The 13,924-nt window shown below is 40.1% G+C and overlaps 1 protein-coding gene across 5 annotated transcripts in view; it reads left to right on the top strand.

Annotated features, from left to right (window-relative positions):
• Nucleotides 1-8,378, top strand: part of Smr (nuclear receptor corepressor smrter) — a 39,572-nt gene extending 31,194 nt beyond the window's left edge. For 4 of the 5 annotated variants that reach the window (XM_076893797.1, XM_076893796.1, XM_076893800.1 and 1 more), the window contains 7 exons: nucleotides 1,024-1,341; nucleotides 1,569-1,945; nucleotides 2,016-2,291; nucleotides 2,561-3,020; nucleotides 3,110-5,103; nucleotides 5,216-5,415; nucleotides 5,591-8,378. In XM_076893797.1, coding sequence (XP_076749912.1) covers nucleotides 1,024-1,341; nucleotides 1,569-1,945; nucleotides 2,016-2,291; nucleotides 2,561-3,020; nucleotides 3,110-5,103; nucleotides 5,216-5,415; nucleotides 5,591-6,290 — 4,325 coding nt within the window. In that variant the 3' untranslated portion in view covers nucleotides 6,291-8,378. The remainder of the gene's footprint in view (nucleotides 1-1,023; nucleotides 1,342-1,568; nucleotides 1,946-2,015; nucleotides 2,292-2,560; nucleotides 3,021-3,109; nucleotides 5,104-5,215; nucleotides 5,416-5,590) is intronic. The other variant, XM_076893799.1, reaches the window with a different exon arrangement.
• The last annotated feature ends 5,546 nt before the right edge of the window (nucleotides 8,379-13,924 follow it).

The following is a 13,924-nucleotide window of genomic DNA, read 5'->3' on the forward strand; positions in this document are numbered from 1 at the left end:
GGAAGAATCGTCTACGGTAGCAATCATACAAACGCTATACGCGTTGTCGAGCGTATCCGCGACACTGATTGGCAGCTGTTCCCCCGTGCCAGAGAAATTGCCTCTCTCATAATTTACCCGTTGCACACGGACACGTTCGAGTCGGCTAATTTTATGCAGCCTACACACACCGCGTATACGCATAATTGGTCGAACAACGATTACTCTAGCTCTCGAAATTATGTATACCTAACTACTGGCGCGGAAAAGCATTAGGATGCTAAATTGTAAACGCGTATAGTAATCGATCAACGAGTCGGCCGTGTTCTCGAATAGAACACACACACACACGCGCGCGCAGGGGATGGACGCGTTTCGAGTTTGCCTTGTTCGCGTAACTAGACATTTCGAGTGGTTTTCACCAGCCGCGTAAGTACTTGGGCAAATGACCTCGCGACTACCAGCAATAATGGCCGTGGAAAGAATAAACTTAAATTTTCCACCTGGCGGCCGACCACCCTTTTTCAGGGGTAAAACCATCAAAGCGATTTTATACCATGTCTCCCGCCTCTACGCCAATGTTTGCGAGGCCGCGGGCGAGAGAGAACTTTTTAATTGGCTACCCTTAATTAGTTAACCAGCAAAGTCTCGGTAATTATTCTGTTTCTTGCTCCGTTTCCGTACGGGCCGGCTCTCCGTCCTCGTCCCGACCTAACGGCCGGTGCTGCTTCATCGCTTTTTCCACTATACTCTCGAGGAAAGCTCCCCGTGTTTTCGCTCGAGTTTTTTCCTTCCTCGTCGGGTACCGAGCGAAGCTTATCGAGCGATCGGTCGCTTGGTATTTGCTCAAAATTAACACGACCAAGACAATATCATCGAATGATGGTTTAAAAGGAAAGGGGTGGGTGGGTTCTGTCGTTGTTTAAACAGCTACAGCTACAGCTACAGTAGCACTGTATACGGTAGTCGATTAAACGGTGATTCCTCTGTTGCAATCAAAACGATACTGTTTTTTTCTATTTTTTTTTTTTGTTTCTTTCGCAGAAGGTGGCAGACAGATCGGACCCCATGGTTGCATAATTTGTCAGAATATTGTCGAGGGGAGCACGCAGAGCAGAGCGTTGCCGCGAAGTCAGGCGTCTCAGTACGGCCTGCGAGAGGATCAGGTGCCGTCTGGTGCACGCGTCTGCAACACCTGCAGGTGCAAAGCTGTCCGAGGACGGTACACCGCGTGCCCGTTACCTGGCTGTCCAAATTTGAACAACGCCACCTCGAAAGCGAGGGTGAAAAGGTTGCGAGCGTTGCCCCCCAAATGGCTCGATTTACCAGCTGAAATTCGAGATCCGATCATTCAAGAGTTTCGTGAGTATCCTGTTCAAATTATTAACGACTGTTACCATTTAAAGAAAGAAACAATGAAATATTAGCTTCGTTTGTTACGTCGCGACTTATCGAGTATTTTAGCTCGCGATGAAAAAATTAGAAAGGACGTATCGTTTTCTTTCTTTCTTTCTTTCATTCTTACTTACTTTCTTTCTTTCTTACCTCCTTTCTTTCTTTCTTTCTTTCTTTCTTTTTTTCTTATCCAGAAGTACCAAATAACACGACGAAATGTTGTTCGGCTTGCTTCAATCGTATATCCCGTCGATTGGCGCCGCACCTGACTGGTAGTACCGACGTATCCGAAGACTCGGCCGAGTCCCTTGCCCGACAGTGGACGGACGAGGAACTGGAGCAATTGAGGAGAGCCCTTCGAGAACACGGTACCAACTGGGTGAAGGTAGCCGAGCAGATACCTGGAAAAACGAATCATCAATGCAAAAATTATTACTTCGCCTTTCGGAAGAAGCTCAGTCTGGATCAAGTGGTCGCTGAGTATTATCAGTCGTTGGGCGAAGAGAGAAGACCTTGCCTGACGGACGAAGAGGAGAGTGGCAGCAGTACGAGCAGCTGCGATGAACTGGCGGTAAGCGATTAGAGTCGATTCGACGTTTCGTGTCTCTCGTCTCGTACATAATTGACTGTTCCTCATCCAGGTTCACGACTCGAGCGATACAGCCAGTGCCGGCAGTCCGGCGAACAACTTGTCTACCGGAACGGCGGGAACACCAGGTGCAACGGCACCCACGAATCTCCCGATATCCTCCTTCTCGCGATCGGCAGACCCGAAGCTTGGCGAGAAACTAGCCGATATAGCCGTGGTGTCTTTGGTACCACCGGTTAGCATAGGTCCATCGCAACAGTCTACCACCAGTGGAAGCAGCAATGCTGCTTCGGCTGCCACTAGAGAAGATTACGATAGCTCCGCCACGGTAAGACCAGGTTTTTATCCACTTCTCGGTCAATGAAAAGATCCTAAAGTAAATTCTGTAGTTTATGCAGCATCTAGAAGAATAAACATTTTAATATATTCTCTGTCAGCTGTTGGTGACCTACGATAGTCGAGTAATTGCAGCGTCGAGCGTGTTAAAATGTTTAGATGCTTTTTAACTTTTGTTTTTCTTATTTTTATACGACTGAGTATGGAAAGAAGTTTGTCTCTTGATAGGGCCGTCTGATAGAGGTTCGCTGATTGTTTCAGGAGACAGCGGACGAAGGTCAGGGAGGTACCGATTTAGAGAACAACAGCGTGGTCGTCACACTGACACCTGCCAGCAACTCCACGCCGCTGCAGCAACAACACCAGCAAGCGCATCAACAAGTTCCACCGCCTACGCATTCGCCACCGTCTACCACGAGCAACTCCAATCCTCTCACAGTGAAGGATCTTATGCTGGGCGTCATTGAAATGCAACTGAAACGTAATCCGAATAGTCCGGCTGGTACCAGCGGTTCCTCGATGCCTATCAACTCTGGGACACCAACGATATCGAGTATACTCAAGACGGATCACAGGAACGATATCACTTTCGTGAGAGAATACAAACCACCGTCCACTATGGTGAACACCACTATGCCCAGAGACTCGAATCTGGCTACTTTGTCGGTAGTGTCAGGTCCGCTCCACGGTCACCGTTCTGCTCCTAGTCCTCAGCAAATTGGTGAGTTTCATCGAATTTGACGTTACTAATTGTTTTATGCACTTCTCTCGCCGGAAATGATTATACATATATGAAAATTACTCCAACAGGTCAGATGCAAGCGACAATTACTCCCTGTCCAGCTGCTCCATCGAGCAGTCAGCCTACAACATCGGACATACTTCCAAAGGAGGGCTTGGTCGTGATGCAGGTGCAACAGGCGCTACGGGAAAGCACCGAGGGCACCTTGGACCTGAGCATCAAAAAGCCGAGGCCGCAACAAGAATACAATCATTCCCTGCAAACGCTTCACAAGGCACCGACAGTTGCCCTCTACCGACCGGAACCTCCCCCGGGAGCTTATTATCATCCTCACGCACATCCAGAGCAAGGACGCGGCGCGAAGAGTCCATTGGTGTATGCGTCTTCGCCACGACCTCAAGCGCCCCTCACGCCCAAAATGAACAAAGTCGCCGTACCACCACCGCATCCGAAACTGTCACCGAAGTTAGGCGCTATAGGGTCGGCAGGTCACAAAAGTGGTTCTATTACTCACGGTACTCCGGTGTCGAGTGCACGATACGATGGCCTCCTCAGACAGATGACACCGCCAGGTAATCCAGGTAGCGCCGGTGGGACGCCCATTGTCACCAGCGGTACTAGTGTTGTGAACGCTCCCAGCAGTCAAGGACCTAAAGAGGCAGGATCGATAACTCAGGGGACGCCTGTTCATCCTTTCGCGGTTGATAAACGAGCGCCGATGTACGACTACCATAGAACCATCAGACACTCGCCTGTGACAACGGGCAACATTCCTGGGCAAGGCCAGGCCCAAGCTGGAACGCCGGCTGTAGTGGTTACTCACAGCAACCAGTACAACTCTTACTCTGGACGGCCACCACCTAGTTACACTATGGAGCAACAGTTGTCATCTAGGCAGATTATCATGAATGATTACATAACCAGTCAGCAGATGCATGCGCGTAGCAGAAGCGGCGGTGCAGCTGATGGCAGCAGTAAAAACGAGGCGCCGTCGACGTTATATTATACTAGCACTCCTCCGCCGCAAACCCACACGCAGCCTCGACAGGGTGTGATACAGAGGCACAATCCACAAAAGCAGATCCATTATCCGCCACCTCCGCCGGGGCTGGAGGCATTCTCCAGCTTGGTAGACGTCGCTGTGCAGCAACCAAGTCTTCCTGTTCCTCATCCACACAGCCATCCTGCGTCCGGAAGCAGCGGTCATGAGGGTCTTGGTAAGACCATGGCGGACAGACTGTTGGCCGATCGTTACGGGGACAAGCATCGTTTGGCCATGCACCAAGACCATAGAATGGCTGTACCCCATCACCATCAACGTGACAGAGAAAGAGAACGGGATCTTGCTCATCTTCGCGAGAAAGAGGAATACAGGTTACAGAGAGAAAAGGAGATTCAGCAACAAGAGCACAGATTGGTTCAGCAAAGGGAAAAGGATGCTCAACACGCTGAACACAGACTGTCGATACAGCAACGAGAGAAGGACATGCAACACACTGATCATCGTCTTACCGTCCATCAGCAGAGAGAAAAAGAGATTCAGCAGCAAATGGCAGTAGCTGCTCAACGCGAGAAAGAACATCAAGAGCATCGTTTAGCCGTACAACAGCAAAGAGAAAGAGATCTGGTGCATTTACAGCAGCAGCAGCAGCAGCAGCAGCAACAACAGCAGCAGCAACAACAACAGCAGCAACAGCAACAACTCCAGCAACATATACAACAACAACAAAGGATTGAAGCTGAAAGAAGACATATTGCCCAACTGTACAGAGATCAGCAACAGCAACAGCTTGATAGGGACAGCAGGTTAATAAGCAGTGGATTCGCACAAACTGCACGGCTTCAACAGTCGCAACAATCCCAACAACAACAACAGCAACAGCAACAACAGCAACAATCATCGTCTAGGCAAAGCCAGCCTCCCAATCAACAGCAAAATGAATCATCCCCGTTAACTGCCGCTAGTCTAATAGATGCTATTATTACGCATCAAATTAATCAGAGCGTCGAAAATAGTGGTGCAAATTCTCAGCCATCACGGCCCAGTGATCGTCTTTTCCAGGTGAGATTAAATACTCCATTATAATTGAAACTCGTGTAATATTATTGCACTACTTGATTACCGAACCCTTGCATACGTATAGATGAGTTTTATACGATAGAAGACTTTTCAGGGATTTCACCGGGAAACTCCGGTAGAACCAAACGGGATGGCTCATAGTCCTGCTGGCGAGGGTAACGGAGGTAACAGCGGAGTAGGGAATGCAGGTGGCAACGGAAGTGGAAATAAACCAATCACTCTTGGAGAGCACGTTGATCATATTGTTTCTAAAGATTATGGTCCTCCACACCCCTCGTATAGACCGTACCCTGGGTAAGGTTTCTGCGTTTGAATGCAATATAAAAATTTGATAACGAATCCTTTTCCTTAATCAATGCCGGAGCGATACACGCTCTTAAATGGTGTAACAAATAACAACTCTTAAAGATTCTTCTAATAACACATATATATATATATATATATATATATAATATTTCCATTAAAACAGGTATCAAATCTCGGAAGATCAGTGGAAGAGACGAAAAGCCAGCGAGCCGGATTCCGTTAAGACTGGGGACGAGCGCCAGATAATTCGAGTTACGCAGCAACAATCGCAACAGCAACAGCAGCAGCAGCAGCAACAACAGCAGCAGCAGCAACAGCAGCATCAACATCAACAGGCAGCGTCATCGGTGGGTAAACAACAGTTTCACTCGGTCGAACCTGTCTCGCCACCAGAAGCAGGTACCAATCACTACGGGCGTCGCTTGTACGAAACGCCGACGGCCACATCGACCTCGGGAACTCCATCGAACAAACCGCATCTTTCACCATTGGATTATGTTAAGAACAAGATCGTTGAGGTGATGCGTACATCCGAGGACGACAAAGGCGGTAATGCGGTCGACAGAAACGGCGGAAACGTTACAAGCGGGGAGAAGGATGAGAAAATCGGTGGGAACGTTGAAAGTCCATCGAGTGGAGAAATGATGGTTGACGAGACACCGAATCAAACTCCGCAACCACCTACGCCAGCAGCCACCACCACCTTTTATCCATTCAGCGCGTTAGGGGTGCATACCGGACCACCGCCAGCACCACCACCCCCGACTTCTGGGTCAGCATCCGCGACGAAGCCTGAGCAGATAAAAGCCGAACCGGCGCCGTTGCTTTCCGCGCAGTACGAGCCACTCTCTGACGAAGATTGATAGTCTAATAGTGTAGCAACATGCAACCAGTCGACACGTTATGACAATGTTCTTCTTAGGACATTCATGTGATTTGTTTATACTCGGCGACAGTCTTATCCGGACGATAATGAATATTGAACGTTTCACAATTAATAGTTCTTTTTTTCTCGGGCGTTAGCCACTGCGTTCTAACTGGTCGCGCACGACGATTGAAATGATAATAAGAATCAAAGAGGTTTCCTCTCATATCGTTTCGTTTGTTTTTTGCACTCTCATTTTTTTCTCTTTTCTCTTTTTTCTTTTTTTTATCATTATTATTACTATTATTATTATTATTGTTATTATTATTATTATTAATATTATTATTATTATTATTACTATTATTTTTTTTACCGTGAACTTTATCGTATTCCGAAATGCAGACGAGAGAGAAAGAGAGAGAGTGAGAGAGAGAGAGAGAGAGAAAGTGAGAGAGAGAGAGGGAGAGAGAGAGGAAGGAAGGGAGAGAGAGTACGACGTTTTTAGAGTTTATTATTTTATCAACATATTCCGTCAGTATATTCTTTTAGTTGAGAGTCGTTTTCGTACTCCTGTGTATATACAAACATGGCCTGTTTTTACGGAAGTATCATTATTTTTTAATGCTCGTCCAGCGCACGAGATACGATAGCAGCGTAATTTTAATTGATAATTGATATTTTTTTACGCATTACTTACCTTCCGCGCTAATATGTACGTAAATGTTGTGTATAATTATCAGCTAGATTAAATATAGTTATTTCCGTTTTCATCGTCATCATTTTTTTCGTTCTTTAAGGAAACGCTTCTTTTTAAGACACCGTTCGCTTTTAACTTATCCGTTACTGATAAACCGCAGGAGAGATATCTAATTTTAAAACAACACTGAACAATTTGTACAGATATTAGTTGTGAAATTATTAAATTTCCGTACGAAGTAGTTGTACATGTATCACCATTGATAGTTAGAATTTTTTTATTGTCTCCGAAATGATACAAGAAGAGTGTGCTAAAACTTTTATCGAAAACGAAAATATTGTTTTCTCGTACTTTTTAAATGTGTTCGAATACTCTTACAAACGTTAAAATAGTTAATCTAACTGAACATTTGCGTTTATTTATGAAAATAATGTGTGCATCCTATACAAGTTTTTGATACATTTCGAAAGAAGAATGGAAAAATAATATTATCAAAGAGAATCGACCTGTGGAACGTCCAGGCTAGCCCAAGTTTACAACAATGGAAACGCTTTTTTGTATATAATGAATGATATATAATCGTTAAACGATGATACAACGTTAAAAAGGCATACGAGTTTTTATTTGGAATGAATCTGTGATGTGCCCGCGATTAAAGAAGAAAACTAGCTTCGTCTATTACATGTACCAGTGCGAAAAAGTCGGCAAGTCGATACGACGTTGGACGTATAAGAGACAGACAGAACGCATTCTCGCGCACATAAACAATGCACTGTTTTATCTGAGATGACGTTACATGTTCTCTCCATGGTGTTGTGGGTTTTGAACAAAGCAAAAAAAAAAGTGTAATTCTAAGTGTTGTACATAGTACACATTATTAATTTTTAAGTTGAACAAGTAGATATATGATGGCTAGATTAATCGTATACTGTATTGTAAGAATCTAGATTTAGCATAAGTGACGTAGTTAGCATTTAGGGAATAGACGCCATGAACTGACTAGGGAAAGAATTCTTCCCGAAAACTCTACGTTCTCTTATTATTAATATTAATAATAATAATAATAATAATAATAACAATAATAATAATAATAGTAATAATAATAGTAATAGTAATAATAATAATAATAATAATAATAATAATAATAATACTGATAATAATGATAACAACAAGAACAACAGCAACAACAATAAAGGAAAAAGGAAAACTGATGCGGACGATTAAATGGGCGGTGGAAAGAAAGAAAAAAAAGATTATCATCCGCCACAAGCAAATGGATGTGAATTTTATTTTATTTGATTGAAATTATAGAACCCCTAAAAATGTACGCTCTGACTATCAAACAAAAAACAGAAAATACATTATGCAGTTGCACATGTTACAACACAACTTACATTTTCTCCTATTCATAAACACGTGTACACACATACAGACACGTATACGTACATACATCGGTGAATACATGCGAATGCAGAGAATCTTTATGTAGCCCAATTTTTTTCTATTTCTATGCAAACGTAAATCCAACCGCACAGTCTGCCCCTTCGTTAGATCGACACGATATTCGAGATGATCCTTAATCCCCTTGAACGTAAGAAACGTATCACTTTCCATTGCAACGTTTGCTGCACCGCAATTTGCTTCTGCTAAAAACGCGTCCCAACAACGAGATACGCGTAATATACGTATATACCTATATGTGTCGTGTGTGTACGTGCATATTATGCATATATATGTGTGTATTTACTTGCCTTTATTTCATTGCGCATTTTTACATGGTTCAGCTCACGGAGCTTCTGAGGGAAGAACATTCGGTCGGACAATGCGAGAGTACCTCTATACATATACATATATACATATACATATATATATATATATATATTTACGCGGACTATTGTTGTAAAATGCGCGTTTGATTTATCTTATATTGTAGTTCGCGGTAACATCATCTTCATTTCGTTTTATATTATACAGTTCAATTCTCGCGAGGAACGTGCCGGAGGAATGTCCAATATATGTACAAAAAACTGCACGCGGTAAAATATGTGTTCGATGGAGAATGTTCGAACCGTAATGTATGTACAACTAAATAGAATCTGTGTTTCCATTTATATATATATATGTATATATGTATATATATGTATTTGCCTGCGACGCGCTATCGTTTCTGTGTAATCGGACCGAATAATGTCACCGAAACTGATGTTACAAAATGAAAAAGGGTATCTTGCGAAGCTTCCTTGACTCGATCACTGGTCGATAAAATAATGATTTTTACGTTCGAAGACACTTTTGTGCGTTAACTTTTCCTGGACACTTCTCGCTTAACGGTTGTACTTTTTTTTGCAAACGGAAAGTAAAAGAAGCGATTAAAGTTGGTGGTACCCCGCGGTATATTTGAGGATCACGAATTCATCGTTACCGTCAATAGTGTTTAGAAAGAGAGAGAGAGAGAGAGAGAGAGAGAAAGAGAGGAGAGAGTGCAAACGTAAAAAACAAATCGTTTGATAATATCGTGTCTGTAAATAAACGAACTATTAACCTTCGCCTTGCCAGTGCTTTCGCGTCAAGGTTTCTTAGTGTTTGTTCTTAATTGGTGATTTCGTAAAATGAACCCTTCTACATTCTGCACCGCAATTTTTACATGTTTTTAACGTGGGAAAAAGGAGTCTTCGGGAATCGAACGCATAAAGCAATGGCATGTTGATTGATACATCCACCAAGCTACTAATATTATCCCTCTCTCGCGACATTGCCTCGTCAATCAAGCAACTATACACATATTACGTTTGCCGGTAACGTCTCGCGTTATTGTCGTCATAGCTATTAACAGTGGCAAAATATTCGGGCATGCTGTTCCATCGTGACAGTTAACGTTTCGTTCGATCGTGAAATCGTAAATGTTGATCGAAAAAAGGAAGCGAATCTTTTCCTCGGCGTTTCATAGGAATTTAACGCGGTTCTATGTACAACGCAGACAACGTAAGCGACATTCGACCGAGGTACGTTAAAAGAAAATATTGACACGTGAGAAAATTGAAGAGACACGATCTGTGGATAAAGTTGTTATCGGTAGAAACGCGTACACGTTCGCTTTATAGATTCGATTTCTCGTAAAACATACGCCATGGGAATTTTACATAAAATATGCGCAGAGGATTTATTTTAGTCGATCGTAAGGGCGAATCGCAATCAACAGTACGTATCGTTACGAAACGAAGAGAAGCAACTTCTTTCTTTTTTTTTAACACATAAAGAAACCAGAGTTCTGAAGAATAGAATAATACCGCGTTTAAATGCTTGTAGTTAAACGAGGGAAATGGAACACTAAGAGGAAACGAAGAAACGAGTAAAAAAAGGTATAACGAAGGGTATTATACGACTGGCAGAATGTCCCGAACGTGATCACCTGCGATCCGATTCTAATTTTTCAGAGTAACCCTTGACGTTTTTCTGCTTTCCTCGTATCGACCTTTCCACCCTTTTCGGATCAAACTCTCGTACGGCACTATCGAACGTTAATGGTGGAATGAGATCTAAACAAAATGTGGAACATAGAAAGCAGAGTATACGTCGACTGTAGTTGTCCTTTTAAGATACTTTATAGCATCGTAAGGCGTAAGGAGGAAATAAGAGTATACTTACAAGTACACCGAGAAACACACGTGAAAACGAATAATACCGTTGGCACAACGGGAGAATCTCACCTAGCCTATTCTAGAAACTAGAAACGACGCGAGATTATCGGTAAGACGTCGTGTTACATGTACATACCTACTCGTTTGTAATCCGACAGCGAGATCAATGTCTATCATTCGATTCCTTTCGAGACGCCAAGAAGTCTGTACATAGATGAAGAGAGAAAAAGAAAAAGAAAAAAAAAGAAGAAACGAAGTAAAACTCGTCGAGGTACTCGGCTGCCTCCTAAAAAAAATTGTACTATAATAGTTGGAGCGATGATGACGACGATGCGTATGATAGAATCGCGCGAAAAATCAGCGGTGAGACAAAAAAGGAACAAACGAATTCACGAAACGGGATTTAAAAAAGAGGAAGAGAAAGAGAGGAAAGAAGTAAAATAATAAGAATAATAATAACAGTAATGGTAATATTAATAATAATAATAATAATAATAATAATAATAATAACAATAATAATAACAATAGTAATAGTAATAATAATAACAATAATAATAAAATAAAAAAAAACTAAGAAACGATATTACCTATCAACCCGCTATTAATGCGATTAATTCAAATAAATAAACTACAATTAATAGCGTGCGAGAGAGCATACCACGCCTACAGTAAACTACAGGTGTAGCATACACGATAATATTATTATCAGAACAGTTCAATGTAAATTGTTATTTTTGTTGAAATAAAAATCACCTCCGTTATAATAACGAGCAACCCTTTTGACTCTTGTCTCCGGACGATTCGTGTATTTCGCAATAGCCAAGCATAAAATCTACAGAGCGTACATGAACGTTTCCGTTAACACGTTTAAACATCACGCGAAATTTAAAGTTCCTGATAGACTAATGAAACGAACTTAGAAGCTTGATATCGGATCGGATAATTATATGTACATGGAAATGTTTAATTAGAACATAATCTCTCTTCCGTTCCTGCTCTCTTTTATTTCTCTACGTTAAGTGAAAGAAGATCGAATGAGAAGAAGTTTTAAGAAAAATCGATCGAATTAATACTTAATGACATTTAACGCTTCTTTTGAGAGAGATAGAATTACTTAACTTAGTAATTTCAAACTGTACAGTTAATTATTTAAGTAGGATGTTTCGATGCGTGTCGTTTTTTTATCAACTACTTTCGTAATATTTGACTATTACGATACGTAACACGTGTATATATACACATAGAGAAATTGTCGTGGATACGAATACGAATGATTGTGTATACCTATCAGAAATAATGCTATCCATTGTTAAGATAGAAGCTGTTCATCGGCCAACTGTAAATTCAACAAAATTATCTGTATTTTATCGTTTATATTGTGCCTGTTCAAAGGGATGATTATTCTTTTAATTTATCTATTTTATTTTATATTAAATGATCGCGTGCAAAACATGTGAATAATATAGGTGATAGAAAATGTTTTTCTTGTTACATTAAATTAGCAATTATTTTAGATTAAATGTACGCAACAGAGAGAAAGGAGTATCGCTCATAATTATTCCAATTATATACTTTTATTTTGTGATCAATCCATCCTTAATTATTGGATTATTTCGGTGATTATTTAAAGGACAACTTAAAGCGTTACCTGTTTGTTACGGATTTATCTAGTTTAATTATTATATTTATCCGTTAATATACAGTGAAAGTCAAAAGTGAGTATACACTTTGATAGTTAGAGTTTATTCAACGAACCTTTTTTACATTGAAAGCACGGAATTTTGTAACGCTAGCTGATAATGAAAAATAAAGAGAGAGAATATATTTTTTATCAAACATATTATTTTTTATTATTTTAACGCGTGAAATTTGACAATTAATTATGAACGATACGTTGTACAGGTAATCATGTGTATTCCTATGTTAAATAATACAAGCGAGCATTTTTTATTTAACATTCGATATTTATTACAAAACTTATACATTCACGAGGTAATATATAAGCGCTTACACGCGAAAAATCATATAAATACGATCAATAAATACAGTTGAGGTTCCTCTCTTGAAAAGTGCTTTCTTGTTTGATCAAATTCATCCGTATTAATGTATTAACGATTTTTGTTCGCTTTTGGTCCGATGCACGAATTACCCTGCCTCTTGAGATCTTAGATTCTCAAATTCACAATCGGTACAACTAGACGACATGTTAACGCTGTTTTTTTTTTTTTTTTTTTTTTTTTTTTTTTTTTTTTTTTTTTTAAATAACGTTTTAGCTGCAATTTATTTCTTTTTATACTATGGACACGTCTTTTTCATCTCTAATGAAATTCTTAATTCTAAATTCCTATCATACATGTATAATATTTCGTAAAATTATTTCTCACGATGAACTGTTTTATGTTATTTAAAAATTGTACCATAAGAAAAAGTAATGTCTGTAAAAAAAAGGAACAAACGAAACAGTTAAGAACAGAAAGTTTTGTACGTAGCTTACTTTCTTTTTCTTTTGATTATGTGCATTGTGTACAGTAATGTTTAATATTTCGTTACTCGACATGGGAGTACAAGTATAAAGAAATTATATTATCTTTCACGGTTGTTATTGCATCGACGACACGCTTTGTGCATGTTTAAAGAGAACTTGAATCTTACAAAAGAAATACACTATTATTCTTTATACATAACAAAATATAATAATAATCGTGCGTAACAAACTTAAATAATGATGAAAATACTATAAAATTATTGATTTTAAAATAATGTTAATACTACCGTTTCAAATGATCTGTCTTGTATTAAAGTTACGTACAGCGCTCACTGCCATTCAATTATTTCAATTCTAATCGAATTAAAAGAATTGTATATTATTATAGTTTGAACACACAGTTCATAATCGCTATACGTATCAGCAGTTTAATTTTATTTACATTTCAGACTCGTGTTTCATTCGAAACTTGAAAGGCACTTGTATATACATAGCTTTTTGCTCTTGTCTTAATTTTCAAATATTTGTGCCGAATACAAACACTTTCATTTTACTAATGGTGTTTCTCCTTAAATTTGCAAGTCCGACGATACTGCGAGGCTTTTTCACATATCTTATACATATTGTCAAATTAGTTGTGCATTAATAACTTGCAGATCAGGTACATGATATGGTGAGTTATAAATATTTGACATAATGAAGTGCAGTAACTTATTAGATGTCGAAAACTTGTAGACATTTTCGACAATCGTATTTTCATACAAGTATTTCATACATAATGGTAATAATAATAATAATAATAATAATAATAA

This window comes from Xylocopa sonorina, chromosome 4 (genome assembly GCF_050948175.1).
Source record: "Xylocopa sonorina isolate GNS202 chromosome 4, iyXylSono1_principal, whole genome shotgun sequence".
Taxonomy (NCBI): Eukaryota; Metazoa; Arthropoda; class Insecta; order Hymenoptera; family Apidae; genus Xylocopa; species Xylocopa sonorina.